This window comes from Paramormyrops kingsleyae, chromosome 23 (assembly GCF_048594095.1).
Source record: "Paramormyrops kingsleyae isolate MSU_618 chromosome 23, PKINGS_0.4, whole genome shotgun sequence".
In the NCBI taxonomy this organism is placed as follows: domain Eukaryota; kingdom Metazoa; phylum Chordata; class Actinopteri; order Osteoglossiformes; family Mormyridae; genus Paramormyrops; species Paramormyrops kingsleyae.
Window position 1 is genome coordinate 9,270,379 of NC_132819.1, and position 27,377 is coordinate 9,297,755.

At 48.1% G+C, this 27,377-nt stretch overlaps 1 protein-coding gene across 4 annotated transcripts; it reads right to left on the reverse strand.

The window, feature by feature from the left end:
* Positions 1 to 27,196, reverse strand: yrk (Yes-related kinase). 4 transcript variants are annotated; one of them, XM_072705997.1, is made up of 14 exons: positions 26,687 to 27,196; positions 11,652 to 11,712; positions 10,196 to 10,296; positions 9,481 to 9,728; positions 8,791 to 8,893; positions 8,581 to 8,679; positions 8,247 to 8,350; positions 7,992 to 8,141; positions 5,724 to 5,888; positions 3,090 to 3,269; positions 1,941 to 2,017; positions 1,528 to 1,681; positions 1,313 to 1,444; positions 1 to 1,228 (listed from the first exon to the last, which is right to left on the reverse strand). In XM_072705997.1, exons 4-14 carry the CDS (start codon positions 9,719 to 9,721, stop codon positions 1,020 to 1,022), a joined length of 1,614 nt encoding a protein of 537 aa, XP_072562098.1. In that variant the 5' UTR covers positions 9,722 to 9,728; positions 10,196 to 10,296; positions 11,652 to 11,712; positions 26,687 to 27,196; the 3' UTR covers positions 1 to 1,019. The 4 variants fall into 4 exon arrangements, with proteins under 4 accessions (XP_072562098.1, XP_023659654.1, XP_023659653.1 ...); XM_023803886.2 differs by lacking the exons at positions 5,724 to 5,888; positions 10,196 to 10,296 and adding an exon at positions 4,984 to 5,139; XM_023803885.2 differs by lacking the exon at positions 10,196 to 10,296 and having other exon boundaries at positions 26,687 to 27,195.
* Positions 27,197 to 27,377: the final 181 nt, after the last annotated feature.

Consider the following 27,377-nt stretch of genomic DNA (forward strand, 5'->3'; position numbering starts at 1 on the left):
CACAGCTTACAGGCTTTACTTCCAAGACAACATGCCATACAAATAATATTCTGATCCCTTCAAGTTCTGTGAAAACTCTTTTACAAAATGTACACTAAGGAAGACGGCTTTCATTTAAAGACAGGATTCAATGCCACAAAGAAAAGGGCTGTAAACAAAACCAAATAAACTTATTTCAGATATAAACTTTGGAATATTAAACATACTTAGGCGTTAAAAATCCAACAGGAGTTAAACCACATACAGTATAGTTATTAGTTGTCATTTGTGACCTTTGTCACAGAGGATCGAACGACAGAAGGCCTCCAGCCCAAGAGGGGGCGCCAGACCTTGTCGTTTAACCCTAATTGTTACTACTCTTCTTCGTTCCTCTGGATAAGGAAGGGCATTACTCTCAATCTGAAACACATAACATTCTGTGTGTCAGTAAGAGGAGGGCATCACCCCCTGCCAGTCAGGTGAGCGTGTGAAAGTGACTTGGTCATGTGACCCAAGGCCCTCCTGACTGCCTGGGGTGCGAGGCTCTCCAGTGAAGACTGGATAAGATAAGGAAGCCAAGAGAATGTATTAAATAATTATATCACTTCTTAATCATATTGTAATAAAATATCAAATAACCATTAAATGCTATAGGAGTATAGTTTTGCAGTTATTAAATCCTTCCCACACCACAAGGCCATTTTTGAGAAACTTCAGCCGAAAGCGGGATAACGTCACCGATCCTCCCACTGCCGGCCATTCTCCTCTGTCCCGAACACGCTGTCCTCTACAGGCCAGAGTAATTGAGCCTCGGCAGATATTGTCCTTGACAAGCCTAAGCAATAGATCCCCGAGCAACAAGATCCGTAGGCAGAGCATTTCCGCAGAGGATGGGGGTTATAAACGTCCTGCTCACTTTAAGTGTCCATCGCAGAGGTCTGACCGGACAGCCATGCAGGTGGAGGGCGTGGGGGGGGGTGGGAAGGAACGGCAAAGCTTGAGAGGGGGCACTTTTCATCAGCTGGGGGGGCTGGGGGGGATCACAGGTTCTCGCCCGGCTGGTACTGTGGCTCGGTGGCAGTGAAGTAGTCCTCCAGGAAGCTCTGCAGGTAGTCGAAGGTGTGGCGCTCGTCGGGGTCCTTACGCCAGCACTGCAGCATGAGTTCGTGCAGCGAGGCCGGGGACCCGGGTGGGCAGGGCATGCGGAAGCCGCGCTCCACCTGCTCCAGCACCTCCCGGTTGTTCATGCCTGGGGGACGGCGAGCGTGAGCGTTCAGGCGGGCTCTGTGTGTGTGTGTGTGTGTGTGTGTGCGGGTCACGTCCGGGCGCTCACCTGGGTACGGCACGCGGCCCTTGGTGATGAGCTCAGTCAGCAGGATTCCAAAGGACCACACGTCGGACTTGATGGTGAACTTGCCGTACAGCGCTGCCTCAGGCGCCGTCCACTTGATGGGAAATTTTGCTCCTGCAGACAGGGGGTGCCGGCGGTCAGGGACGCATCACGCCCCCCCCGGATGTCCCCCCCACCCAGCCAGGACGGTGGCTTACCTTGCCGCGCCGTGTACTCGTTGTCCTCGATGAGGCGCGCCAGCCCGAAGTCGGCGATCTTGCACACCAGGTTGTCTCCCACCAGGATGTTCGCGGCCCTTAGGTCCCGGTGGATGTAGTTCATCCGCTCGATGTAGGCCATCCCCGAGGCGATCTGCACCAGCGCACACAAAGACGGCGCGTCATCCTCATTACCATGGCCGGGTGTTTGGGGGGGGGGGGGAGGGGGGTCACCTGGGAGGGGGGTGGGTGCAGTGGCGGTGCGCGGTGCACCTGGGGGTAGGTGACACGAATGAGACTCCATTTTACTAGGTCTTCCTGAAAGACCCAGACCCACGTGCTTACCCATAATGCACCAGGCTGCCTGTCGGGGGAGGAGACGGGGGGTGCAGAAGCAGCTGGTGTTTGCATACCTGAGCGGCCATGTCCACCAGCTGGGGCAGCTTGAGATCCCTCCCATCTCCATCCTTCAGGAAGTCCAGCAGGCTCCCTAGAGCACGAAGACAGGCTTAGGGTGTAGCTGGCGGTGCGCCGACGCGGCCGGCTCGGCTCAGGCCAAAGGTCCCCACAATGTGGTAAATACCTGATACTTTTTACTTTGTGGGGACATTTTTTTAGGTCCCCTCAATACGAACCTCAATTTTGTAAAAAATCTGTGAATGCCTTTAAGTAACTAAATATGTTAAAAGTCTTTTGTTTGGTTACTTATGGTTAAGGTTAGGGCTGGGTAGGGTTAAGGGTGTCGTTGGGATTAGAGTTTTTCCTATAGCAATGAATGGAGAATCCCTATCATGATAAGAATATAAATTGTGCATGCTGGTGGAGAGTGTGTGTGTGTGGGTGTGCTGGGTGTGTATGTGTGTGTGCGTGCTGGGTGTGTGTGTGTGTGTGTGTGTGTGTGGCCGTGCTGGGTGTGTGTGCGTGCGGGCGTGCTGGGTGTGGGTGTGTGTGTGTGTGTGTGTGGCCGTGCTGGGTGTGTATGCGCGCGGGCGTGGTGGGTGTGTGTGTGTGTGTGTGTATGCGCGCGGGCATGCTGGGTGTGTGTGTGTGTGTGTGTGTGTGTGTATGCGCGCGGGCGTGCTGGGTGTGTGTGTGTGTGTGCGCGCGCGCGGGCGTGCTGGGTGTGTGTATGCGCGCGGGCATGCTGGGTGTGTGTGTGTGCGCGGGCGTGCGTATGTGTGTGTGTGTGTGTGGCCGTGCTGGGTGTGTATGCGCGCGGGCGTGCTGGGTGTGTGTGTGTGTATGCGCGCGGGCGTGCTGGGTGTGTGTGTGTGTGTGTGTGTATGCGCGCGGGCGTGCTGGGTGTATGTGTGTGTGTGTGTGTGTGGCCGTGCTGGGTGTGTATGCGCGCGGGCGTGCTGGGTGTGTGTGTGTGTATGCGCGCGGGCATGCTGGGTGTGTGTGTGTGTGTGTGTGTATGCGCGCGGGCATGCTGGGTGTGTGTGTGTGTGTGTGCATGCGGGCGTGCTGTCTCTCTCATCCGCCCTTCTGAGTCATGCAGAGCTCTCCCTCTGGCTTATTCACTGGACACCGATGACGAGGGCCTGCAGGGGGCGCCATACCCTGGGTCATGAACTCGGTGATGATGTAGATGGGCTCCTCGGACACCACGGCGTACAGCTGTACCAGCTTGTCGTGCCGAAGCCGCTTCATGATCTGCGCCTCCTCCAGGAAGGCTTCGGGCGACATGGTGCCCGGCTTCAGCGTCTTCACCGCCACCTTGGTGGTGCCGTTCCATGTGCCTGGGGGGGGGGGGGGGCACCGGGGTTAGCTCGGCTGCTGCCCAGCCTGCACCCAGAGGGTTTGTGGCAGTATCGGGCTCCCATTCCGGCTTAGCTCAGACTGCTGAAAGGGGGCGGCCACCGGGGGGCGCTCTTCAGGCCGAAAGAGAAAAGCCTGCGTAACGGCACCCAGCGCGCTAATGGGCCTCCCAAAACAAAGGTGTTTTAAATACTATTTAAAAAAAAGCACAGCCAGGCAGCCTTCGTCACCAGATCTTAGGTAACGGGAAGTTTGCCACCTGTCTGGTGCGGCGGTGCCGATCACCATGGAAACCAGATCCTGTCAGATTCTCTGCATTAAGATTCGAGGCCCTTGCAAAGACAGCAGGCACTAAGTCACTAAGTGGCCAGCTCTGAAGAAGGTTCTAGATTAGAGGTGGGCCTTTTGTCGATGAGCCGTGATGTGGGTGACATTAAGATAAAGATTAAGCTGCTGTGTTCTGCTCTTTTTCCTCAGTGATCTGATCATTTGCCTGGACCAAATTACTGTGTTGCATATATTTGTATATATATTTGTATATGTGTTCCCTAAACAGGCATGTTGACATATGCGTTGATTACTGACCGCTGGACTTAAGCATTTTAAAGTGTAAAGAAAGGGTAACCACGGTATATTTATGCAAACAAATTCTTACATGTGTAAATGTCTACCTAATCATTGCTGCTTGCTGTGTAAATGGAAGCACAGACTTTGTTGAATTATATATATCAAGACTTGTTAGACGTTTTGTTAGCATTGTGTAATTTTGTCTGCAGACACAAACTTTATGCCAAATACGGCGATGGGGGCAGTAGGGCCGCGCCCTGAGGACGGCGCTCCGCGCCCCTGGTAGTCTGAGCTGAGCACGGGGGAGACTGCCCACCCCCTGGGTCCAAGCCTCACAACAGGAAACACAACACAACAATGTGTGGTGGTGGTCATGGTGGTGGGGGGTGGAGAGGGGGGAGAGAGACGGCTGGGCACTGGACACTGACACACATAGCTGGGCTGAGCAAGGCGCTGTGTGGGACACTGTGGGACAGTGCAGGATAATGTGTAGTGTCGGACACTGTAGGATGGAGCCGGACAGTGCGGGACACTGTAGGATGGAGCTGGACAGTGTGTAGTGTCGGACACTGTAGGATGGAGCCAGACAGTGCAGGACACTGTGAGATGGAGCCGGACGCTGCGGGACAGAGGCTTTACAGAGCCGGACGCTGCGGGACAGAGGTTTTACAGAGCCGGACGCTGCGGGACAGAGGTTTTACAGAGCCGGGCACTGCAGGACAGAGCTGTATACAGCGAGACACTGCAGAATGCTGTGGGACAGAGCCGGACACTGCGGGACAGAGCTGTATACAGCGGGACTCTGCAGAATGCTGTGGGACAGAGCCGGACACTGCGGGACAGAGCTGTATACAGCGGGACTCTGCAGAATGCTGTGGGACAGAGCCGGACACTGCGGGACAGAGCTGTATACAGCGGGACTCTGCAGAATGCTGTGGGACAGAGCCGGACACTGCGGGACAGAGCTGTATACAGCGGGACTCTGCAGAATGCTGTGGGACAGAGCCGGACGGTGCGAGACAGAGCCAGACACTGCAGAACGCTGTGGAACAGAGATGGACACTGCGGGACAAACGCTGTTTCGTCTCGGTCTCTGTCCCCCTCTTAGTCTCTGTGTTCGTGTCTCACCCATCCAGACATCCCCAAAGCAGCCCTGGCCCAGTTTGCGGTTCAGCTGTAGGGTGTCCCTGGAAATCTCCCAGGCATCGCGGCCCAGGCCCAGCGTCTGCGGGGTGTTTGTGGGGCACGGCTTGGTCAGGTAGTAGCACAGACCGTCGTTAGTACCTGGGGATGAGGGAGTGCCGAAGGGAGAGGATGGTGGAGGGTGAAATGGAGAGGCATGCAGGTTTTGGGGGGGGGGGGCTCTGGGGGGCTGGCGGATAGCTGAGGTCAGAGGAAGCCATTTTATATATGGTACATAATAATGCATCAATATAATACATAGATTTTATATACTGTATATGTAAAAGTACTTCTACATATTCAGGAATGGAATAATAGTCTGATTTTTCTTTATGCAAAATATACTGGGCAGTGTTGAAAATATTAAATAATTTGTGTTGATCATCTACAATGCTGTTCCTTAGTTTGCTTATGTTTCCCACATCTTTACTTTCAGGTCGAGTATATTACACATTAAAGTGAGTATAGTATACTTTAAAGTGAGTATAGTACATCTTGAGTATCACCCGCCAGAATCCCTTTGCAGTGTCTCCTGTTTCTCTCCAGTTTCTATTACCCACCAGTATTCGGATTCGCCCTCATTTTTAAAGGGGTCGATTACAGCCCGGAGGCTGGCTTCCCCCTCCGCCTACTGCCCCCGCCGGCCCCGCCGCCTGCCCCCCCCCAGGCACGGCCATTGATCCTACCCATCCAAACCTCCCCGAATTGCCCGTTGCCCAGCTTCTTAATGAGCTGCAGCGATTCGCGTGGGATCTCCCACACGTCCTTGGTCTTGACCGACAGGTCGGCCAGCTTGGGCATGCCACGCTGGCAGCTGCCCACCAGGCGGCAGCATAGGCCTGCAGCGCGATCTGACAGGTAGGGGGCGCCGCAGGACAGAGGGCGAAGAGGCAGGGTGCGGAGGAGGAGCAGGAGAGAGGTACAAAACGTTACATAGGCAGAGAGAGAGAGAGAAAGAGAGAGAGATAGATGGACAACCAGAGACATCAACAGACAGACAGGTGGACAGAAAGACAGAGAGACAGACGGACGGGTGCAGGAATGCACTGCTTCCTTGGACCTTAAACGTTTTCACATCCTGTAATTACAGATTACAGCCTAACACGATTAAGGCTAACGGAGAAAACCTGGTGAATCCCCCCCTCCCCCCCATGCATGCACATTGTACATCCTGTTAACTGGAAAATATATGAAAGCAGTAGATGAACGGTCCTCTGACAGCTACAGGGATGAGGGTCTCCTTCAATGATGGCATCTGCTAAGCAAACAAATAATGAGGATTATGTCCACACTGCTGCAGTCTGGGGATAAAACGCTTCCCCGCAAGGGAGGATGCAGTGGCAGGTCATCGCCAGCAGAGGGGCCCAAAGCTGCAAGTTCGTTTGTCTAATCTTCAGACGGGCGGGCTCACGTGACACCTTCTATAGCCGGGAAGAGAACGGTTCACTGTGAAAGGGAAAAGCCGTAGCTGATAGAAAGTAGTTAGTGGTAGAAATGTTTATAATCTAACAGCCATCCATATGCGCAGGCTTGAGTTAGCTAAGCTAAATGTCTGCACCAGCTAATGCAATAATGACCTCAGATACAATCAACCAACGAGGTGACATCCAAAGACGCCATGGTGTCCGCTGTGGAAGTACAGACACATACGAAGAGCAGGCAGAGAGGAGTCGGGGCAAGACAGAGACAATAGCAGGTAAGCAGGTGAGAACAGGGTTTAACGCCGCTGCACTCGGTCACCTCACAACCCTAAAGCCATTTTCAGCTTTTCCCTGCCTAGTCTGCACTTTTAAAAAAAGCATCATTACGCCGAAGACACATTTAAACATGGGAAACTAAAAAAGCACAAGATATGCAAAGAGAGATGATGTAAGAGCCCAACATAATGTTATGACTAAGGCTGTCATAGTTAATGCCTACGATTACTTTTATAATGATAATGCGTTATTTGTTTAAATTGTGTTGACGCACACTCACACAGCCTACTGTACAGTCCTGTTTGGGGTCAGGACAATGCGATACCGTAGTCACTTCCTTATATTTCTAACCGGAAGCCCAATTTGGCAAACGACAAATCCGTTAATGACAAAATTAAGTCCCTTGCTTTTTATCACACCATTTTGTGACACGTTACAAATGTATCTCTTACATGGTTGGGAATAGTGAGCGCTTAAAACTCAGAGTGGAGTCTTCAAATTTCACCCATAAAGGTATTCATAAGTAGGTAAAAAAAATACATATATAGAAACATTCTTGTCTTTTCTGCCACTCCTTCAATTCGATTGACATCTCATTAACAGTTACTCTGGCCGTGTGCTTTATCCACAAATGCAAATTTGTAGAATATAATGCTGCCTGACTGCATTGAAGGAATGCAGAAGCGACCGTTGCTATCACTGTAATGTAGCCTCAATCTGCCCTTTATTTTCTCCCTGCTGTTTCACATTACTTTGTACTGTAACTTGCTCAGCCTGTTTCTCTTCTTTCCCTTAAACAGACAGTTATAGTACATATTTACTATTTGTGTTGTTAAATTTTGATATAAAGTTTATACTTAAGACAAAGTCGAGCCTGTTATAGATTTTCTACAAGGGAACATCCTGCTGTCCTCTTTATTGTTTATTTAATTGAGCAGTTATTTTAACAATAGCAAGCTACTGCCTTATTTGTTTGATAATGAATGTATTTGAACAGCAATACATTTTGTCCTGTAGGTGAACATAATTGCAATGTATATTAACAAATAACATGATTGAATATGTGATTAATCGCACAATCAGGCAGTTTTTGTGATTAATCGTGATTAAGAAAATTAATCGACTGACAGCCCCAGCTCTGTGAGGTTGAAGGCCAAACATGGCTGGCCAACGGGAGCCTGTGCCACAGTGATGGGCTGGTCTCAGGCTTACCTTGCTACGAGTAAGAGGACATTCGAGGTGGTCAGCCGGTCTTACCTGTATAGTGCTGCACCAGCTGCTGCACCGTGTCAAACTGCGTGCGGGTGGTGATGTAATAGCCGCCATTGTCTAACTTGCGGATTTTGTAATGCTTGACATGGTCCCCTTTTGTGTCGTCCCAGTCACGGATGGACAGAGAGTACGCCCCTGGGGATGGTGCATGTGGGGAAGGGGTGTTAGAGAGCAGGTCTGTTTTTTAATGTGCACGGGAATGATGCGAGTGCTCAGTAGTGCTGTGTTTACAGTATGCACCTTTAGTGGTCTCGCTCTCACGGATCAGGAAGGTTCCTCTGGGGTTCCCCTGTCCCAGCAGGTGCCTCTCGGCATCCTTCCGGCCCATTTTCCCAAAGTACCACCTGGGGGGGCAAAAGGGTCACATGACCAGCTAATCCCAGTCAATCTTTGGGGGTGGATGAATATCGTCTAGCCTTGTTACGCTATACTGATTAGTGTGTAAGTGTTACTGCTTAACAAGTGTGAATCTGGCTCCCCCTTCAGGTGCTGGGTATATGGTTCTTGGCGCAATTACTATCTCTGCGTCTGCTTGGTGTCCCTTCTGCAGCAGGTGCCTGGGTGGGATACTCACTCTTCAGCCTGTATGGAGTCCACAGGAGCCACGTAGTTGCTGGGGATGTAACCCGAGTTGCCCGTGTCCAGGGAGCGGGCCTCCCACCAGTCCCCCTCCCTGAGCACATGCACGCACCAGGGTTACCAAGGCGACAGTGTCCCCAGAAACAAAGTGCCAAGACCAGGCTGCCAGAAGAGAGCGCACACACGCGTGTTCACGAATCCTTACGTGTTATTGACGATGTGGAATTTCTCGCCTTTGACAAAGGACAGGTCATCCTCAGTGCGGGCAGCATAGTCATACAGGGCAATGAAGAGAGTCACCCCTCCACCTGGGTGTGTACAAACACACACACACACACACAGGTTTGTAATTATATCTTTGTGGGGACTCTCCATTCATTTTTATGGGAAAAACTCTAATCCCAACATGATGACCTTAATCATAAGTAACCAAACAAAATACGAGACTTTTGGCATTTTTAGTTTTTTGATTGCATTCACAGATCTTTGTGGGGACCTGAAAAATGGTCCCCACAACATCAAAATAAACTGGACAAACTCCCCCTCCCCGTGTTAATAACGTGTGTCTCATCTTATCTGATCTTATAACACCCAGCTCACTCAAAGTCACTCTGCTGTAACATGCCATTCATCACATAGCACCATGTGACACTTTAACCTCAGCTTGAACATATGCAGCCACATCTACAGGCCGCACGCAGACATCCTGCACTATATTAACAGTGTTTAACAGCGACGCTGAATAATCACAGATAGGCATGCTCACAAACGCACATGCACGGGCACACACAGCAGCACGCTGACACATGCCAACAGGCCTGTGCACGCTCATCACAAGGCCTCACAGTTGTGCACACGGACGTGTATGCATTCACACACACACTCGGGGTCTTACATGTGACGCCCCCTCCCCACGTCTGCGCAGTGCCTATGGAGGCGGAGCCAAATGGCTGGGCAGGGCTAGTCAGGCTGGGGTAGCTGTTAAAGTCCGGGATGAATCCGGTTTGGTTGTGGGTGGGGTCTGGCCCATAGCGCGGGGGCAAGACCTGTGCCGAAACACCAGCATCGCAGGCCGACGTGACGGGGTTGTCCTCGTCTTTGGTGGATTTCTTCTGCTTGCATTGGGAGCAGCCCATCTTGACACTGACAGGGGGAGACAGTGCTCAGCGTCATACAGGCTAAACCAAGTCTGAAAATGAGGGGAGTGCCCTGAGCACGGTGAAGTCCGGGGGGGGGGGGGGGGGGGGGCTCGTCTGAGGACAGACAATTGGTTAATGGTGACACCCCTGAGCTGTGATCACTATGGAGGCGAGAGCATCTCAGTGTCTCACAGGGAGATCGATCTTTTGGATCCTTCCCTTGCTGGTAAAATCTCTAAGAAAGCTCCTACTCCCTTGCCCCATAACACACGGATATGTTAGCCCTCCAGAAGAATTGACTTTCTCACGACTGCTGGTAAAGCCTAGTTAGTTGCCTGGTTAGTTGGTGCTCAAAATGCTCTGCTACTGAGCTGGACTATTTTAGCATAGAACCCACACTCCAGCAGCAACAGGAAATTAACAGAAATGAACATCAAATACAAAATGCCTGCTAAATTGAAAGCAACAAACCTGCAACTGAAAACAGCTATTCACAGCTGTACAGCAGCACTGTGGACCACAAGCCTGCAGACCTGTGGACAGACACCTTCCATGTCCCACCAGAAATGTTACTGAGGAGAGAGGGAGAGAAGGTGCCAACACCTTCTGTGCTCTTGGGCTCCATCATCATTTGAAATGTTCCCTGAACCGACCTGCTTCTGATGAGCAGATTTCAGAAAGCGCTCCAGGCTAAACGTACATCGTCACGCCTCTGAGCGACTGACCGGAGATGCCGCGTTTACCCAATCGTGTGATGCGAGCTTAACACTATTGCGTGCAAACACTGAAACCGCCCCGGACCTGTGTGCGCGCTCACACACCCACACACACACACACATCTACCATGCGACCCCCCCTCCCCCGACAAAGTGTGACAACACCCTCACCGATGTCCCCCACCAGCTTTGGCTCATAATGTGCCGATACAAACAACTCACAGGCCAAATTTGGATTTTCCCTTAACATCTGAGTAGAAACAAACAAAAAAAAACCTGAAGGAAACCACACCAAAATATCTAAGTGGAGCATGAAGAATTTGCCAGGATCCACCCTCATTTGCTGAGGCCTGGGCGTAGGTCAGCTGGGGGGGGGGGGCACAGCAGGGGGCCGGCAGTGAGAAGATGACGTCTGGAAAGAGTGACTGGAGGACTGATGGGGGACAAGAGCGGGACAAATGGAACAAGCAGGGGTCAGGAGCGGGACAGGGGGGGGGACAGGAGTGGAACAGGAGCAGGACAGGTGGAGGGACAGGAGTGGAACAGGAGCAGGACAGGCGGAGGGACAGGAGTGGAACAGGAGCAGGACAGGCGGAGGGACAGGAGTGGAACAGGAGCGAGACAGGCGGAGGGACAGGAGTGGAACAGGAGCAGGACAGGCGGGGGGACCGGAGTGGAACAGGAGCAGGACAGGCGGAGGGACAGGAGTGGAACAGGAGCAATCTCTACTGTGGGAGCTGTGAATGAGGAGTTTGAAGACTGGGGCTCCTCAGCTGTGACCCCAGGCAGAGCTTAAAAATCACATAGGACTGAGTATTTAACTGGGTTTGGATCACAATCTCTCCTATACATGTGAATTATATGATGTGTTTTAAGGTTAAATACATTTTAATCATTGAACATTGTATGAAATTACTTGTTTTTTCTTGTTTTAGGCATATTATTTCAACTGAACATCAAAGTAACTGGTCAGGAAATGATCCTACACGATAGCTGAGCATTTTCCGTCCCGCTGAGAACCACGTCCCGTTTATTAAAGTGAATGTAAAAGTGCTGTTCTTGCTGAATGATGTCAGACTGCGAGCCGCAGGGCGGAGGTGACTGAAGCAGTGTGACAGTGAGCCTCTCTGACGAGCCGCGACCTAAGCGGTACAGGCGAAAAGCTCCTGCTGGGGGGGTTACAGGCACAATGGGGGGGGGGGGATACTCACCAGGTTCCTGAGCCTCACCGTCAGATCATCTGTCCTCCAGCATTCCTCTGGGCAGCAGCACCTAGGGACACAGGGGACATGGAGGGACTGAGTCAGGCCACAGGCTTGGGACAGGGATGGTATGGTGGCTTGGCCACGCTCATGCCGTATCAGCCCGGCCAGGCGATGGCGATAGCGTGCGGTGTGAGTGCAGGCAGAGACTGCATAACGGCAGACAGCTGGCCAGTCCCTGCAGAGAAGAGCACCCCCGCCATGTCACACAAAGCCGGCAGACTTCCCCTTTCAGTGCCCAGAGGCAAATAGCAGACTGGCAAACACCCACAGACACGGGGGGAGGGCGGCCAACGTGTCAGCGGAGGAGGGGGGGGAGATTGACACACAGTATTTTTTTTCTGCTGTATTTCTACATGAATGATCGCATGTAGAAATTCTCTCTCCTACACGCATGCAAACAGACACACACACACACACACACACACAAACACACACACACACACACACAAACACACACACAGCCCCCTTCCTCTTATTGTCAGTTCCCTCCTCCCTCTATCTTTCTCCATCAGGGGAACAACAGGAAGTCGGCTCTGGGGCCTTTTCCTGTCCGCCCTTCTGATGCCCCCCCCTGCCTCCCAAGCCTTTTCCTGGAGGCCGACGGGGCCCAAGGACAGAGAGGCCATCAAATCTGTGCAGCTGAAAAGCCCCCCCAGGTCCAACCAGGGCTGTGGGCTTTACCCCTCGGGACGCTTCCTGCACAAACATCGGAGTGCAGCACTGCAGGACAGCGCCTCCTGCAGGACAGAATTTGCTACATCGGCCAGTTAGGAGTGTACATGCCCCCACCCTACTGACTGTCCCCTAATCTCACCGAACCAGAACAGCACAATGGAGAGGAAATGCACACAATGAAACACACACACACACACACACACACCAGCATTGTGGGTGGGGTGTGTACAGCTGGATTGTACTCAGTTCGTTTCTCTGTGAGGCTGCCCCTCTTCTCCTGACCTCTCCTGCTCCTCCTCCTACACAGAGCAGTACCATGCCCATGTTCTCCAGATGTTCTCCTGGAGCCTTTGCTACCATTCCCTACTGTTCATCATCAAGCCCAGGAACTGGAATATAACCAGTACGTCTGCCCACCAGGGGTGTATGCATACAGTGCACGGAGGCAGGACGACAGCCTATCCACACTACTTTCAAAACGTTAGCAGAATCCGTCATAATCATATTTTAATTACCAAGGCGATGCCTCAGACACAGGCTTCCTCAGCATACACACACATTTTTGTTTTAACCTGGTCGAGTAACTGGTCAAGTGCCACTTATTTAAGGCGAGAGATGTGCCTCGGTTCCCCCAACAAGGAGCCGGTGCCGGTGCTGGGCTGGTTCTCGCTTGGTGCCTTTTGAGAACCGGCCCGCGTTTCCATTGGTTTCAAAAGAGAACAAAGGTTACACAGGTGAAAGTGAAAGTAAAGTGAAGGTTCATATTCATTCAATTTTTTGGATTTATTGTGATCTGTTTTGGATTTTAAGTTTTTAGAAGCTGCCAAACCAAAAAGAAATTCTCAGAGTATGACTTGTTGCGTTTTGTCTCTACTGCCTGTATCCACTTTTGTCTCCTTAAAGGCTCCACAGTCTGGGAACGTGAGTTTATTCTCTCTCGCTCTCTTTTTAAGGCAACAAAACAGTCTGCTAAACATTGATCTTTGCTGTCTGCCTCATGATCTCTTCACCACTTAAATATTTTATATATTCGACCTGTGATATGTTTATAATGTATTATTAAATATGACCAGTACATCGATCTTTTGTTTTCCATAGAATTAAAAAAAGATGTGCTGTTTTTCTGCTAATCAGCTGACATAAGTTGTTTCACTGCCAGCACCGGCGATATTAGACAAAACTTTATCGGCTATGGATTGAATTTTCCGGGTTTGTGGTCTTGGATGCAGTAGCCCGTCCCACTTCTGCTGACGTTATGGTGCCTTGTGGGATCCTTGACCGCAATATGCTTGTAATGTGTTATCTGCCTCACTTGTGTAGTATTTTGCACAAAGGTTTCTACTAAATAAATAATTGTAAATATAAAATGTCATGAATGATTCCGTCCAACAGTTTATGCTGGTCAGGAGAGACATGGAGTCATTTCCAGGCAGCTTAGGACACAAGGCAGGGGACACCCTGGATGGGATGCCAGTCCTTCACAGTACAGGGGACACCCTGGATGGGATGCCAGTCCTTCACAGTACAGGGGACACCCTGGATGGGATGCCAGTCCTTCACAGTACAGGGGACACCCTGGATGGGATGCCAGTCCTTCATAGTACAGGGAACACCCTGGATAGGATGCCAGTCCTTCACAGGGCACATACACACCCACTCATAGTCATATGCTACTAGCAGTTTAGTGACACTAGTTAGCCTGTCTGTCTTTGGACCTGTATGAGGAGAGCAGGCTGACACACAGACACAGAGAACCTGAACGCCAGTCCCAGAGGTGTGAGGTAACAGTTAACCAACTGAGCCACCCCCATGACAAAATCAGCACTGCTAGTCCTGCAGCACAGTGACTCAGGGGCTGTCCTGTTGCCTCACACTGCTGCAGCTGCAAGTATGAATAGTGAGAGTTTGTATTATTATTGTTATTATTATTATTAATATTATTAAACATATTAAGAACACACTTGCCATAAAGTAACTGACCAAAGCGAGGACCAGAGGAGATCTCTGTTCTTCTGAACCACGTTATTTATATTAAGTGTTTATTCATCTTTGGATTCTAAAAGTTTGATTCTTTTAGATTTGAAAACCAGTTAGACCGATTCAAAACGAATGATTCGTTCCAGAGTCGGACATCACCACTTCACATATCATGATACAGCAAGCATGTCCAAAAACTTTTCCAGCATACCTTGCATTCTAAGTCAACGGACACATAGATATGAGTACAACAGTGGAAGCTGTTTATTAATAAAACTGCAAACTCAGTTCAGGAACAGCTGTAAACCAAACATAAGGCAATCTGTCTGCCGACGTGTCTGATTAACAAATCCTAAGGGACCCTTATGTGCACAGTAAAAAATAAATATGTAAAATAAATTAAACTTGAAAAATAAGGCTCATAACAATCATTATGAATTAAATCACATGTTCTCTGCTACTGAGTATAGTCACGTATCTATAGCGATAAACGCCCCTTTAGCTGTGATGATTTTTTAGCTGGGCCTGAATTTCCTGTTACAAACGCCTTCAATGCCACAGGGAGGCCAGTTTGCACTGGCTGTTTCTGCCTCATTCCAGTTGTACTCAAACTCCAATGGCGCTGTCTCAAATAAGTTGGATATTTCTATCAACATATCCGAATTCAGCACAATGAATGACGGACATTTACTACACGACAGGCGAGTCTCCAGCCTTAGGCCATATAGCTGCATAGCACGTCTCCATCTTGGAAACGTCACTCCATCCATTGTTTGTATGTAAACAACGTAAGCAACACACAATCTTCTGCCAAAAATCATACAAATAAGAGACCGCCTACAGTTATATGTATTAGTCTATATTTACATAAGAACATAAGAACATAAGAAATTTACAAACGAGAGGAGGCCATTCGGCCCATCAAGCTCGTTTGGGGAGAACTTAGCTAATAGCTCAGAGTTGTTAAAATCTTATCTAGCTCTGATTTAAAGGAACCCATGGTTTTAGCTTCCACTACAATAGCAGGAAGACTATTCCATACTCTGACTACACGCTGTGTAAAGAAGTGCTTCCTCAAATTTGTTTTAAAATGTTCTCCCGCTAATTTCCACTTATGGCCACGAGTTCTAGTATTTAGACTAATATTGAAATAGTCATTTGGCTGAACGGCATCCAGACCCGTTAGAATCTTATAGACCTGAATCATATCCCCCCTTAGCCTCCTTTGCTCAAGGCTGAACAGATTCAGTTCCGCTAACCTCTCCTCGTAAGACATTCCTCTAAGACCAGGAATCATTCTCGTAGCTCTTCGTTGCACCTTTTCTAAGGCAGCAATGTCCTTCTTGAGGTATGGTGACCAAACCTGCACACAGTATTCTAGGTGGGGTCTTACCAAGGAATTATATAAGTGTAACATCACCTCCCTTGACTTAAACTCCACACATCTAGAGATATAACCCAACATTCTGTTCGCCTTTTTTATTGCTTCCCCACATTGGCGAGAGTGGGACATGGAAGCATCAACATACATACCGAGATCTTTCTCGTAATCAGCTACCTTTATTTCAGTGGAACCCATAAAATATCTGTACTGTATATTTCTGCTCCCTGCATGGATTACCTTACATTTATCTGTGTTAAATTTCATCTGCCAAGTATCAGCCCATTCGCTAATTAAATCCAGATCCCGTTGGAGCCTCTCTGCTGCTAGATTAGTATCTGCTACCCCGCCCACCTTAGTGTCGTCTGCAAATTTAACCAGTTTACTGTATGTATTCGTGTCAATATCATTAATGTAAATTAGGAACAATAGTGGTCCTAAAATTGAACCCTGCGGTACCCCACTATAAACGGAGGCCCACTGTGACATAGTGCCTCTAATAACTACTCGCTGCTTCCTATCAGTTAGCCAGTTTTTGATCCAAGCTGCCACAGTTCCTAAAATTCCTGCAGCTTTAAGCTTTAACAAGAGCCGTTTGTGGGGGACAACATCAAAGGCTTTCTGGAAATCTAAGTAAATCACATCATAGGCCTTTTTGTGATCAATTTCACTTGTAGCTTCCTCAAAGAACTCAAGCAGATTCGTTAAGCAGGATCTACCTCTCCTAAATCCATGTTGGCTATCCTTTATAATGTTATTTGCATCTAGGTAATCTACCATTTTCACTTGAATTATAGCTTCCATTATTTTTCCAGTAATGCTAGTTAAACTGATTGGCCTATAGTTTGCCGGATTACTTCTATCCCCTTTTTTGAATATGGGTGTTATATTAGCATGCTTCCAATCTGATGGTACCACACCCGCAGATAACGATTTCTGGAATATTAAAGTCAAAGGTTGGCTAATAATATCCCTCATCTCTTTCAAGACTAAAGGTAAGATGCCATCAGGCCCCTGTGATTTATTTATTTTGAGTTTAGCTAGGCTTAGTATCACATCAACCTCAGTTATACATATATTGGTCATAGACGATGCTGTATTCGTATTAATTGGTGGTAAGTTACTTGTGTTCTCTATTGTGAACACCCTTGAAAAATAATCATTAAACTCATTTACCATATCAATTTCGTTATCAATTATAAGGCCCTTACTATCCTGTAAATTAGTGATTTCAGCTTTTAGTGCTCTCTTGGAGTTAAAATATTGGAAGAAACCTTTACTGTCATGCTTAGCCTCCAATGCAATTTTTCTTTCTACATCCCTCTTTGATAGCCTAATGTCATTTTTTAACTCTGCCTGTAGACTTAGATACTCCTGCTTGATTTTGAAATCATTAGTTATTTTCCAGTTGTGGAACAGAGCCCTTTTCCTCCTGACTTTATTCTTAATTTCCTTAGTAAACCACCTTGGTTGTCGTTTCCTAGATTTAGTTTTGCTGGAAACAGGTATGAAGTCCTCTTGCACTTGCAACAATGTGCTTTTGAAAAATTCCCATGCCTCTTCTACTGTTTTGCTATTTAACTCTGTCCAGTTTACAGTTTCTAATTTCCGTCTCATACCATTAAAGTTAGCCTTCCTAACATTGTATACTTTTAATTTAGACTTTGCTCTTTGGACACTAAAATTAACCTCGAATTTAACCATGTTATGATCACTACCGTACAATGGGTCTAAAACCTCTAATTTTCCAATCCTATCCTGGTTATTACAAAAAACGAGATCAAGAAGGGCTTCTCCCCTGGTAGGAGTATTAACAAACTGAGTAAAAAAACAATCCTGTACTAATTCCACCATCTCAAGTTCATTTACAGAAGAGCCAGAGACTGTGTCCCACTGTATCCCAGGTAAATTAAAATCACCCATAACCACCACATCATTTTTATTACTCATAATCCTGATATCATCATATAATATTCTGCTTTCCTCTACAGCCACATTAGGTGCCCTATAACAAACCCCGACAATTAGGCCATTTGAATCTTTAGCATCAAGTTTGATCCATACAGCTTCTGAATTTTTATTTTTATCAGTGAGATCCCTTGCCTGCAAGTTTCCTTTTACGTATACTGCAACACCACCTCCCTTCTTGCCTATCCGGTCTCTACGGAACAACGTATAACCATCCATATTATATTCATCACCATCATTGTCACTCATCCATGTTTCAGTTATTCCTATAATGTCGTAATTGTCTGAAGAAATTAAAGCCTCTAAGTCGTTAATTTTGTTTCTAATACTCCTAGCATTCAAATACAGACCACTAATGGTAGGCCTTTTACAGTGTCTACTTTTAATTTTTATTTGGGCTTTCCGTCTCTCCCCACATAAATTCTTAACTGACCTCCCTGCCCCCCCAGTCCCTAGTTTAAACATTCCTCAACTATTCTGCACATACGCCTCCCCAATACACTGGTTCCCCTATGGTTCAGATGCAACCCGTCCGGCTTGAACAGGTCCCACCTGTTCCAGAAGGTCTTCCAGTGCCCCATAAACCTGAACCCCTCTTTCCTACACCACCATTTTAGCCACGCATTTAATCCCCTTATCTCAGCTAATTTTGCCTGACTTGCACGTGGCACGGGAAGTATTCCAGAGAATACCACCGTGGATGTTCTGCTTCTGAGCTTATCCGCGACTTCTATAAATTTATCTTGCAGAACAGCCCTTCTGCCCATTCCTATGTCATTGGTGCCAACATGCACCACGATTTGGTTCATGTTGATTTGTGGTTTACAGACACACACACACACACACAAGTTGGTCTTCCTATCTAAATGGGGACTGTTCATTCATTTCTATGGAGAAAACCCTAATCCCAATTACGACAACCTTAACCTCTACCCATCCCTAACCTTAACCATAAGTAACCAACCCAAATACAAGACTTTTGGCTGGCTGTCTGCCCCCTCCCCACACACACACACACACACACACACACACACACACATTCATGTGTTTGGATCAAGTATTTCAATTCATTGTAGAAGTCACATGTTCACACAAGATTTTATTTTTGCTTGTTTTTGTTGTATTTTCTGTTTCGTTTTTAGTAATTTTCATGTTGCGGGGTGTGGATTAGCTTTGAGAACTTAACTGCAAATATTACAATGTTTCTGCATATTGAAGGAAAACATTTGATAGATATTATTTGATTTCTATTTGATAGAAATATTATTAGAAATATTTGACAGAATATCCATCCATCCCTTTTCTGTAGCTGCTTGACCTATTCAGGGTGGTGGGGGGTCCGGAGCCTATCCCGGAGGCTACGGGCACAAGGCAGGGAACAACCCAGGATGGGGCGCGAAACCAATACCAGGGCACACTCACTCACACTCACACACCAGTCACTCACACTCACACACCTACAGGCAATTGGGCAACTCCAATAAACGTCAGCATGTTTTGGACTGTGGGGGGAAACCAGACGACACGGGGAGAATGCAAACTCCACACACATGGAGTCACGGCAGAGAATTGAACCCTGGTCCTAGACGTGTAAGGCGTCAGTGCTAATCACTGCACCAAAAACATGAATGTGCCCCTTGACAGAAGATCCATTTGTAGAAAAAATATTTTGGATAAAAATTTGTACTAATGCATGAAATCAGGTTTGATGATCTTGCATTTTAGTGCCTATTTGTGAAGTTTCACAAGTAAGAAGTTGTCTTATCATGTGGTAATTTATATAACTTCCTATCAAATGTTTGGCTACTGAGAGGAAAAATGAATGAAACATAAGGAAAAATATTTTTATTACATTATACACACAGAGCTGTCGTCTCAACCATGCTATAAAAAAATCCATACTGTATGGGAAATTATGACATGTACATCGTCCAACACTATTCTGAATGTTTGCAAAGCAATATCACATTGACTGTCAATATAAAAATACACAATGATCTGTAAACACACTAACTGGTGGAAGGTTGTGTCCCTGGAGCAGGATCCACGCCTGTTTTTGCAGCCAAAGGCTGCAGTGTGAAGGCATTGCTTCGACTTCCCCAATATGGCCGTCAAATTGTTGCACTTGCAGTCACTTGATAGAAGGTCCAGTAAATATAAGTCAATGGGTATGACAGAGCCGACACCCCGTCACGGTCTTACCAGCGCATGGTGTAATTCCCCAAACTGCCCATTATAACAGATGGCGACCAGCATTAGCTGTAACCAACTCACAGCCAAAAGTAGCATAATATGTTCCGTGCTGAACACCTATGTTGGAATTTAGGTTTCGATGGGGGTTAATAAATGTATTTATTCGTTTCATTGTGCGTATTGAACTGAAATTCATTGGGGTGAATCAAACTCAGATCAGTGACCTTCACGGTCAGCTTATGCCCCATGGGATCATACTGACCCCCTTGCAGGGGGAGTTTGTGTGTTTCCACCTTCAGAAAGAAGAGATATAGACCCTACTCACAGAAATAAAGCATTCAAAGAGTGTTTTCAGTGTACTACAATTAGTATGGTGAATTTACACAAAAGATGGCATCAAGCACTCTTTGCACTCTGCAGCTTTTTTTTAATCTTCACATGTAATGCACTGTATTGTAATGTATGGTGCTGTACTGTACAGTAATGTACTGTACTGTAATGCACTGTACTATACTGTAATGCACAGTAAGGTTCTGTATTGTAATGTACTGTAATGCACTATACTGTAATGTACTGTACTGTAATCCATTGTACTGTACTGTAATGCACTGTACTGTAATGTACGGTACAGTACTGTAACATATGGTACTGTACTGTGATGCACTATAATGCACTGTACTGTAATGTATGGTACTGTACTGTACTGTAATGCACAGTAAGGTTCTATATTGTAATGTACTGTAATGCACTATACTGTAATGCACTGTATTGTAATGCACTGTACTGTAATGCACAGTAAGGTTCTGTATTGCACTGTACTGTAATGCACTGTACTGTAATGCACAGTAAGGTTCTGTATTATAATGTACTGTAATGCACTATACTGTAATGCACTGTACTGTAATGCATTGTACTGTACTGTAATGCACTGTACTGTACTGTAATGCACTGTACTGTAATGTACAGTACTGTGCTGTAACATATGGTACTGTACTGTGATGCCCTGTAATGCACTGTACTGTAATGTATGGTACTGTACTGTACAGTAATGCACAGTAAGGTTCTATATTGTAATGTACTGTAATGTACTATACTGTAATGCACTGTACTGTAATGCACTGTACTGTAATGCACAGTAAGGTTCTGTATTGTACTGTACTGTACTGTACTGTAATGCACTGTACTGTAATGCACAGTAAGGTTCTGTATTGTAATGTACTGTAATGCACTATACTGTAATGCACTGTACTTTAATCCATTGTACTGTACTGTACTGTAATGCACTGTACTGTAATGCACAGTAAGGTTCTGTATTGTAATGTACTGTAATGCACTATACTGTAATGCACTGTACTTTAATCCATTGTACTGTACTGTACTGTAATGCACTGTACTGTACTGTAATGTATGGTACTGTGCTGTAACATATGGTACTGTACTGTGATGCCCTGTAATGCACTGTACTGTAATGTATGGTACTGTACTGTACAGTAATGCACTGTACTATACTGTACTGTAATGCACAGTAAGGTTCTGTATTGTACTGTACTGTAATCCACTGTACTGAAATGTAATGCACTGTACTGTAATGTACGGTACTATACTGTACTGTAACATACGGTACTGTACTGTGATTCACGGTAATGTACTGTAAGGCACTATACTGTAATGCACTGTGTAATGTACGGTACGGTACTGTAACATGTGGTACTGTGATGTGATGCACTGTACTGTACTGTAATGCACAGTAATGCACTGTACTATACTGCACTGTAATACATAGTAAGGTTCTGTATTGTAATGTACTGTAATGCACTATACTGTAATGCACTGTACTGTAATGTACAGTACTTTACCATAATGTATTGTAACATACAGTACTGTATTGTAATGTACTGTGATGCACTGGGACACAGTGAATGCTACCATTACAGCCCTTGCCTTTACTTTAAATGTAGACCATCAAAAGCTACTAAAAATCACAACACATATCGATTCGACAAACAAATAATCAATATTGATTCGGGTGGTCTTTGCCAAATCCTATAATTAGTAAAAAGGATGCAAATTGTCGAATAAAAACAAGCAATGCAAGGCTGCAGAGACCTACAGCAGCAACTGGTGACTTTTGAGGAAAAATGGGTGGGGGGTGTGTCTTTAGAATAGTGCCTGGACAGGGGGACACTCCAGCCCCTCCCCCATCTGACTATCCTGTGCTGACCCTTCCAGTCCCTCCCCACTGACACTGCAGGTGTGTGGCAGCCAGATCTCTGCACACAGCTCTGCTGCCATGTAACAATGGGCTGATGCACAATGAGGACGTCCGAGGCTCATTTAGAGAAGCTAGCGCACGAAGGGGAAGGTGTACAAAGGGACTGACCAATGCACGGAAAGAGAGACAGAGAAACAGACAGAGAGAGACAGACAGACAGTGAGTGAGAGAGAGAGAGAGAGAGAGAGAGAGAGAGAGACGGACAGAGAGATGCTCGGCCCGGTCAGCGCTTAGGCTCTGCAGGGTATGATCCTCCCTAACCACAGTCAGAGAGCTTCAGCTGCTGTTTCTCTTATTCATTTTAATAAGGCCTCCTGTTTGCAGGGATCACTGGACGAGCGACAACCTTCATCACACTGACAGCAGCCACATACATGCTCGTGCAAGAGTCACACTGTTTCACGCCGACGTGCCGTGCCAGCAGGTGGCCCCTGCATCCATTCAAGCAAATTCAGCCTGAACGCATCGCTATTTCACGCTCGACCCTTAACAAGTCGCCCAGTTAGGCGACACCTGTGCTGCCTCGCCTCTGGGCCGCACCACGGCGATGGCAGGGAGCAGCATCTCCCCCCTCCGAGCAAACGGCCATGTGCTCTTCCTCACTGCGGCTCTGAGCCCGGAGAAAAGGCGTCTGTGAGTCGGCTCTTCAGCGCCCCTCTGTGGCCACCCTTCCTCGCCATGGCGTTCGTAAGACCACTCCAACACAAGGGTAAGCCACCGCCCCCCCTCCCCCCCCCCCCACAGCCAAGGCAGGGGGGGAGGAGCTGGTCACCATGGTAACACCATAGAGAACATTATAATTAGGGATGGGTTTAAAAACATGTGGCGAGCTGAACCCCCCCTCCGATTCACATCATGGGTGTGCAGAGACACACTCCAGAAATGAGCATAAATGTAAAAATGCTGCCTTACATATTGACACAAAGCAAGAACGTGGCGACGGACTAACCAGCCTCAAGGTGAGCAGCCTGGTGTCTGGCCTTGGTGGGGAACTTCTGATGTGTGAAATCTGCTGTGACTGTCAAAGCTCTCATCGTAGCTGGATCAAATCGCCAGCCAATCAGCAGACCTCTGCTCACTCCCAATTTTAGATCAGCAAAAGCTGAAATGGCGAAGTATGACCTTGACATTTAACCCTAGACCCCTTTCCGGGCCTGTGTGTGTTGGCTGGGTGCTTCGGCGTGTCGGCGACACCACCGTGGTGCAGTTGGGCCATCTCTGGGAGCCTGGTGTGAGGAAACCAACCACCCGCAAGAGCCACACACACGGCAACTTCCTCACATCGTGTCAGAGACCAGCCCCCCCCCCCCCCTGTCACAATGCAGCCTGCCAGCTCGGCCACAGGTCTGGTCCGTTTCGGGGTTCACCGGCAAACAGTCCCCATACAGCTGAAACCTGACAAGCTGTGCTGCTGCAACACAGCTCTGTGGGGCGGCGATTTCTCTCAGCAGGTAACGTGTGCAGACTCAGACAGACGCACACAGGACACGCAGATGCAGACAGACACAGACAGGTACATGTGCATACACACACACACACAGACACCAGCACCAGGGGGCCGCGGTCGTCACCAGCACGTTGCTCACACGTCCCACAGGAAGCTGCTGTTCACAGCTGGATGGGCAGACGCTCAGGAAAGGGTGTGTCTGTGCCGATAAGGGGAGCCTGGGGACATTCGGCTGGCCTCCACCACCCAAGCGGAGGGGCCGCCAGGCTCAGCATTCCGGTGTTTATGGGTAAAAACGCTCATCAGTGTGCTGAGACGCCTTCAGGGCAAGACTCCCCCTACAGACTGCGAAGCGGCTTCATGGTCATTCCCCTCTCTGCCTGCTCCCCCCCATGCTCCCAGCCTCACGCTCACTCTCACTCCGTCCCAACGGCCCACAGCAGAGCAGGAAATCCCACTGCCCCCCCCCCCACCCCCAAAACAGGAAACAGTTTCTGAGTGGCGTAGTAGTGATAGGACACCGGGAAGTGAGCTGTCAGGGTGCTGTCCTCGCAAACCGGTGCACATGCACACACACGCAGTGAAGACAGGGCAGGAGCGAAAGGGCAGCGAACAATGGGAAACTGTGCTGGGAATACAGGAAGTGCTGGGAATACAGGAAGCCAGGTGTCTCGGGAAGAACGACTTCCTTTTTCCACATGATGTCATCATTTCCTTTAGAGAGACGAGGCAAACAGAGAGGGGGAGAGAGAATGAGGGACAAAGTGTAACAGGGACCCCTCGCAGAGCACAGGGGTTCGAAGAGGCCCGGGATTGGCTGCCGGAACAGAGTGACTGGAGGGTTTTATAATGTCCTCAAAGTGCCACATATAACAACAAGAAGTCAAATGTAATCGACAGCACCTTCCAAGGCCACCACAGCCGCTCGGTACCGCAGAGAAAGAACAAGGCTATCAGAATAAAACTGAATTTTAAAAGGCAGACCCAGATTTAACGTGTAGTTACTCAGAGAGCACACACACACTACAAGAGCCATTTACACAGCTGACATAAACTCCTGTCAGCATCCTTAAAGCACTTCTGAAGGGATCCCCACTTTCTCCAAGATGGCACACAGGAAGTAGACAAACCACCTCCCCCACCGCAGAAACCGCCCCCACCCCCACCCCCCCCGGCAAGTTGCCCGACAGCCGAGGCGATTCGCAGAGACCCAAACTCTGCATGCCGTTACAGAAGTACAACTTGACCGCAGTGCATTTCAAAAAGAGGCTAATATTACATCAGCCTGAGAATTCACACTTTTCTTCATCCATCCATCGCCCAGCACACGGCGAGCCCAGAGTCCGTGCCAGCAAGTTCAGGGCACAAGGCTGGGGACTCCCTAACCAAGATGCCGGGAAACGTACGCTGATAACCACAGCCGGTACAAACATAGCATGAAGCAGTGAGAGAGACTCTGTGCTCACATGTCAGCCACTGGCAGTAAATGGTACTTAATGGTACAACAGCGAATCCCCAGGCCTGACCATCCGGGTTCTCAGCTGTCTTTGGCACTGAACTTGCACATGGGCTGTAATCTGAGAGCTTCTCAATCAGGGGACTCCAGGTCCCTCCCGGCCCTACATACATTCTTCAGTTTTGTCAAAGAAAAAAAACTAAATAAAGGTCAGGCTTCATCTACCACCACAATTCAATACCCAGCACCCTACCGCTTCCGATACAGCTGGGTGGCTCAAGTGAGGAAGTGACCTCTCAAGGAAACAGGAAGTGAGGCGACTCAAGGCTAAACTGTCACATCATGCCTTCTGTCCTGTGTTACTGTTAGCGCTCATGGCCTTGCCAACCACCAGCACTGGGGTCCATTCTGCTCCTCAACTGCATCTCCATTCCACCCTTAAGCTGCAGCATCCTGCATCCTACCCCCTAGAGCCACAGATCAGAGGGACAGCAGATCCCTGCAGCTGGACAGGAGGTGCACAACTTAAGCAGATCTGTCCAGCCCCACCGGGCACGACTGGGGGAAGTGCCATGACCTGGTAAAACCACCTCATCATGACTGCAAGCTGCAGCTTTCAGTTTGAAGCTTTCTACATATTTCAGCGCAATGTGTTCCTCAAAATTCAGCCCAAAAAGACCTTCCTGTCAGCTGGCCGATAGTGGCTGCTGCTGACTGGGTGTTATAGGTCCGCTCTGCCCGGCAAAGGGCGGACGCCGGCGCACACAAGCCCTTTCAGCTCCACAGATCCTTCTGCATCACATTTGTAGTTCTGCACACTGAGTTACTGTGTATTCTGCATATAATGAGCTCCCTTTCAAAATACAATATTGAATGCTCGAATTTCCTGACGCCATTCAAGATAATATAATCCTAGGGCACGGTACAATTACTGCATTTAATGCAGTGAATAGTCATGTCACTTCGCGTCCGCTCAGCGTTTGCGCCCACTATTTTGGTCTTTTTTTATTATGACAATACTTTATAATCATAAGTTACTTCAAATTCACACAAAAAAAAGCATTTAAGAAAAAGTCCTAATGGACTTCCAATAAACGATCGAAGTTAATGATACCCGCCAAATTTAAGAGTTGCTGTGAAGTTTAAAAACTTTGCGCAGAAGCATTTGTTTTAGTTGCTAGTGTTCAGAAATCAGTGCGAGTATTAAATCAGCCAAAAGTAGTGAACAGAGAAGGTGGGTGTATTATTTTACATACACGACCCTTAATCGGATTTCGTGTAAACTTTCCCCTCGGCTCGTCACGGCGCCCTGCGGGGGGGACACGGACCGAGAGGCATTTGCAAAGAAAGTTTTGCTTTTTAGAAAAGGAAACCTTTAAGAAAAAAACTACAAACTGCTCTAAACAAATAAGATCAAAACTTAGCGACTGCCGTTGAATGTATCCGGCTCCCTGCGCTCTCAGCGCCGAAGGGCGGAGAGCCATAAGTGCCCGTAACACTTTCTCATGAATGCTGAAAAAACCGCAGAAACTGAAACATGAAACACCAAGGCACGGATATACCCCCGCTTTTCGTCCCCCGTGCATATAAATCAACCCTTTTAATGTCTTACCTCTGAAATTATATGTCTTTGACAGACGTCTCCGGCCACCGATGGGGGGACGCGCCGGCAAGGAGCGTGTCCACGCCGCCGCGGGGCAGGTGCGGGTATGAAGCGATGCTGCTGGGCGCGGATACTGACTGGCTCTCTGTGCAGCGCCGCTGCCGGCGACTCCTCTCCGCCCCCGACCACGACCCCGCCCCGAGTCCCGGGCCGCCAGTCACAGCAAAGGCACCCAGCTCATTCAAATCGGCGTGAACGCAAGTGCCTGTCTCAGTGCTGTCTTGGTGTGTACCCGGTTCTTCATTTATTAAGAAAAATTAAAGCAAGTAGTTAAAGATACTTTATCTGATTCAACGCCAGTGATGCTGCCCAACAATCATTCTTGGCTACTTTGATCGGGACAAAGGGAATTAAAGACGGTGGTGAGCTAACGCCTATAACCAGAAAGAGCAGGACAGAGAACAGGAAGGACTCGATGTCGCAGACTGCCAGATTCTGCGAGAATGATTAAGAGAGAAGTGAGACTGGACACATTCTTAGAGCTATTTCCTCCCTGTTCTGCGGGTTTTTCCCTTTTTCGGAAAGCGCATTTGTTTAACAAGCCACTTTTTCCCGTATACTCGGAAGTACGGTACAGCGGCCGCTCTGCCGAGCGCGGCTTATTGTGATAGTTACCTCCCTCTTGTGGAAATGTAGGCAA

Bases quoted from the DNA above. Each gene is read 5' to 3' on its own strand.
- yrk (XM_072705997.1), bottom strand. From the start codon at position 9,721: ATGGGCTGCTCCCAATGCAAGCAGAAGAAATCCACCAAAGACGAGGAC. The intron at 8,142-8,246 runs GTGCATACTGTA...CACCATCCCCAG, and splicing joins TGAGAGCGAGACCACTAAAG to GGGCGTACTCTCTGTCCATC. The intron at 3,270-5,723 runs GTAGGATCAATG...CCCCCCCCCCAG, and splicing joins ATTCGGGGAGGTTTGGATGG to GCACATGGAACGGCACCACC.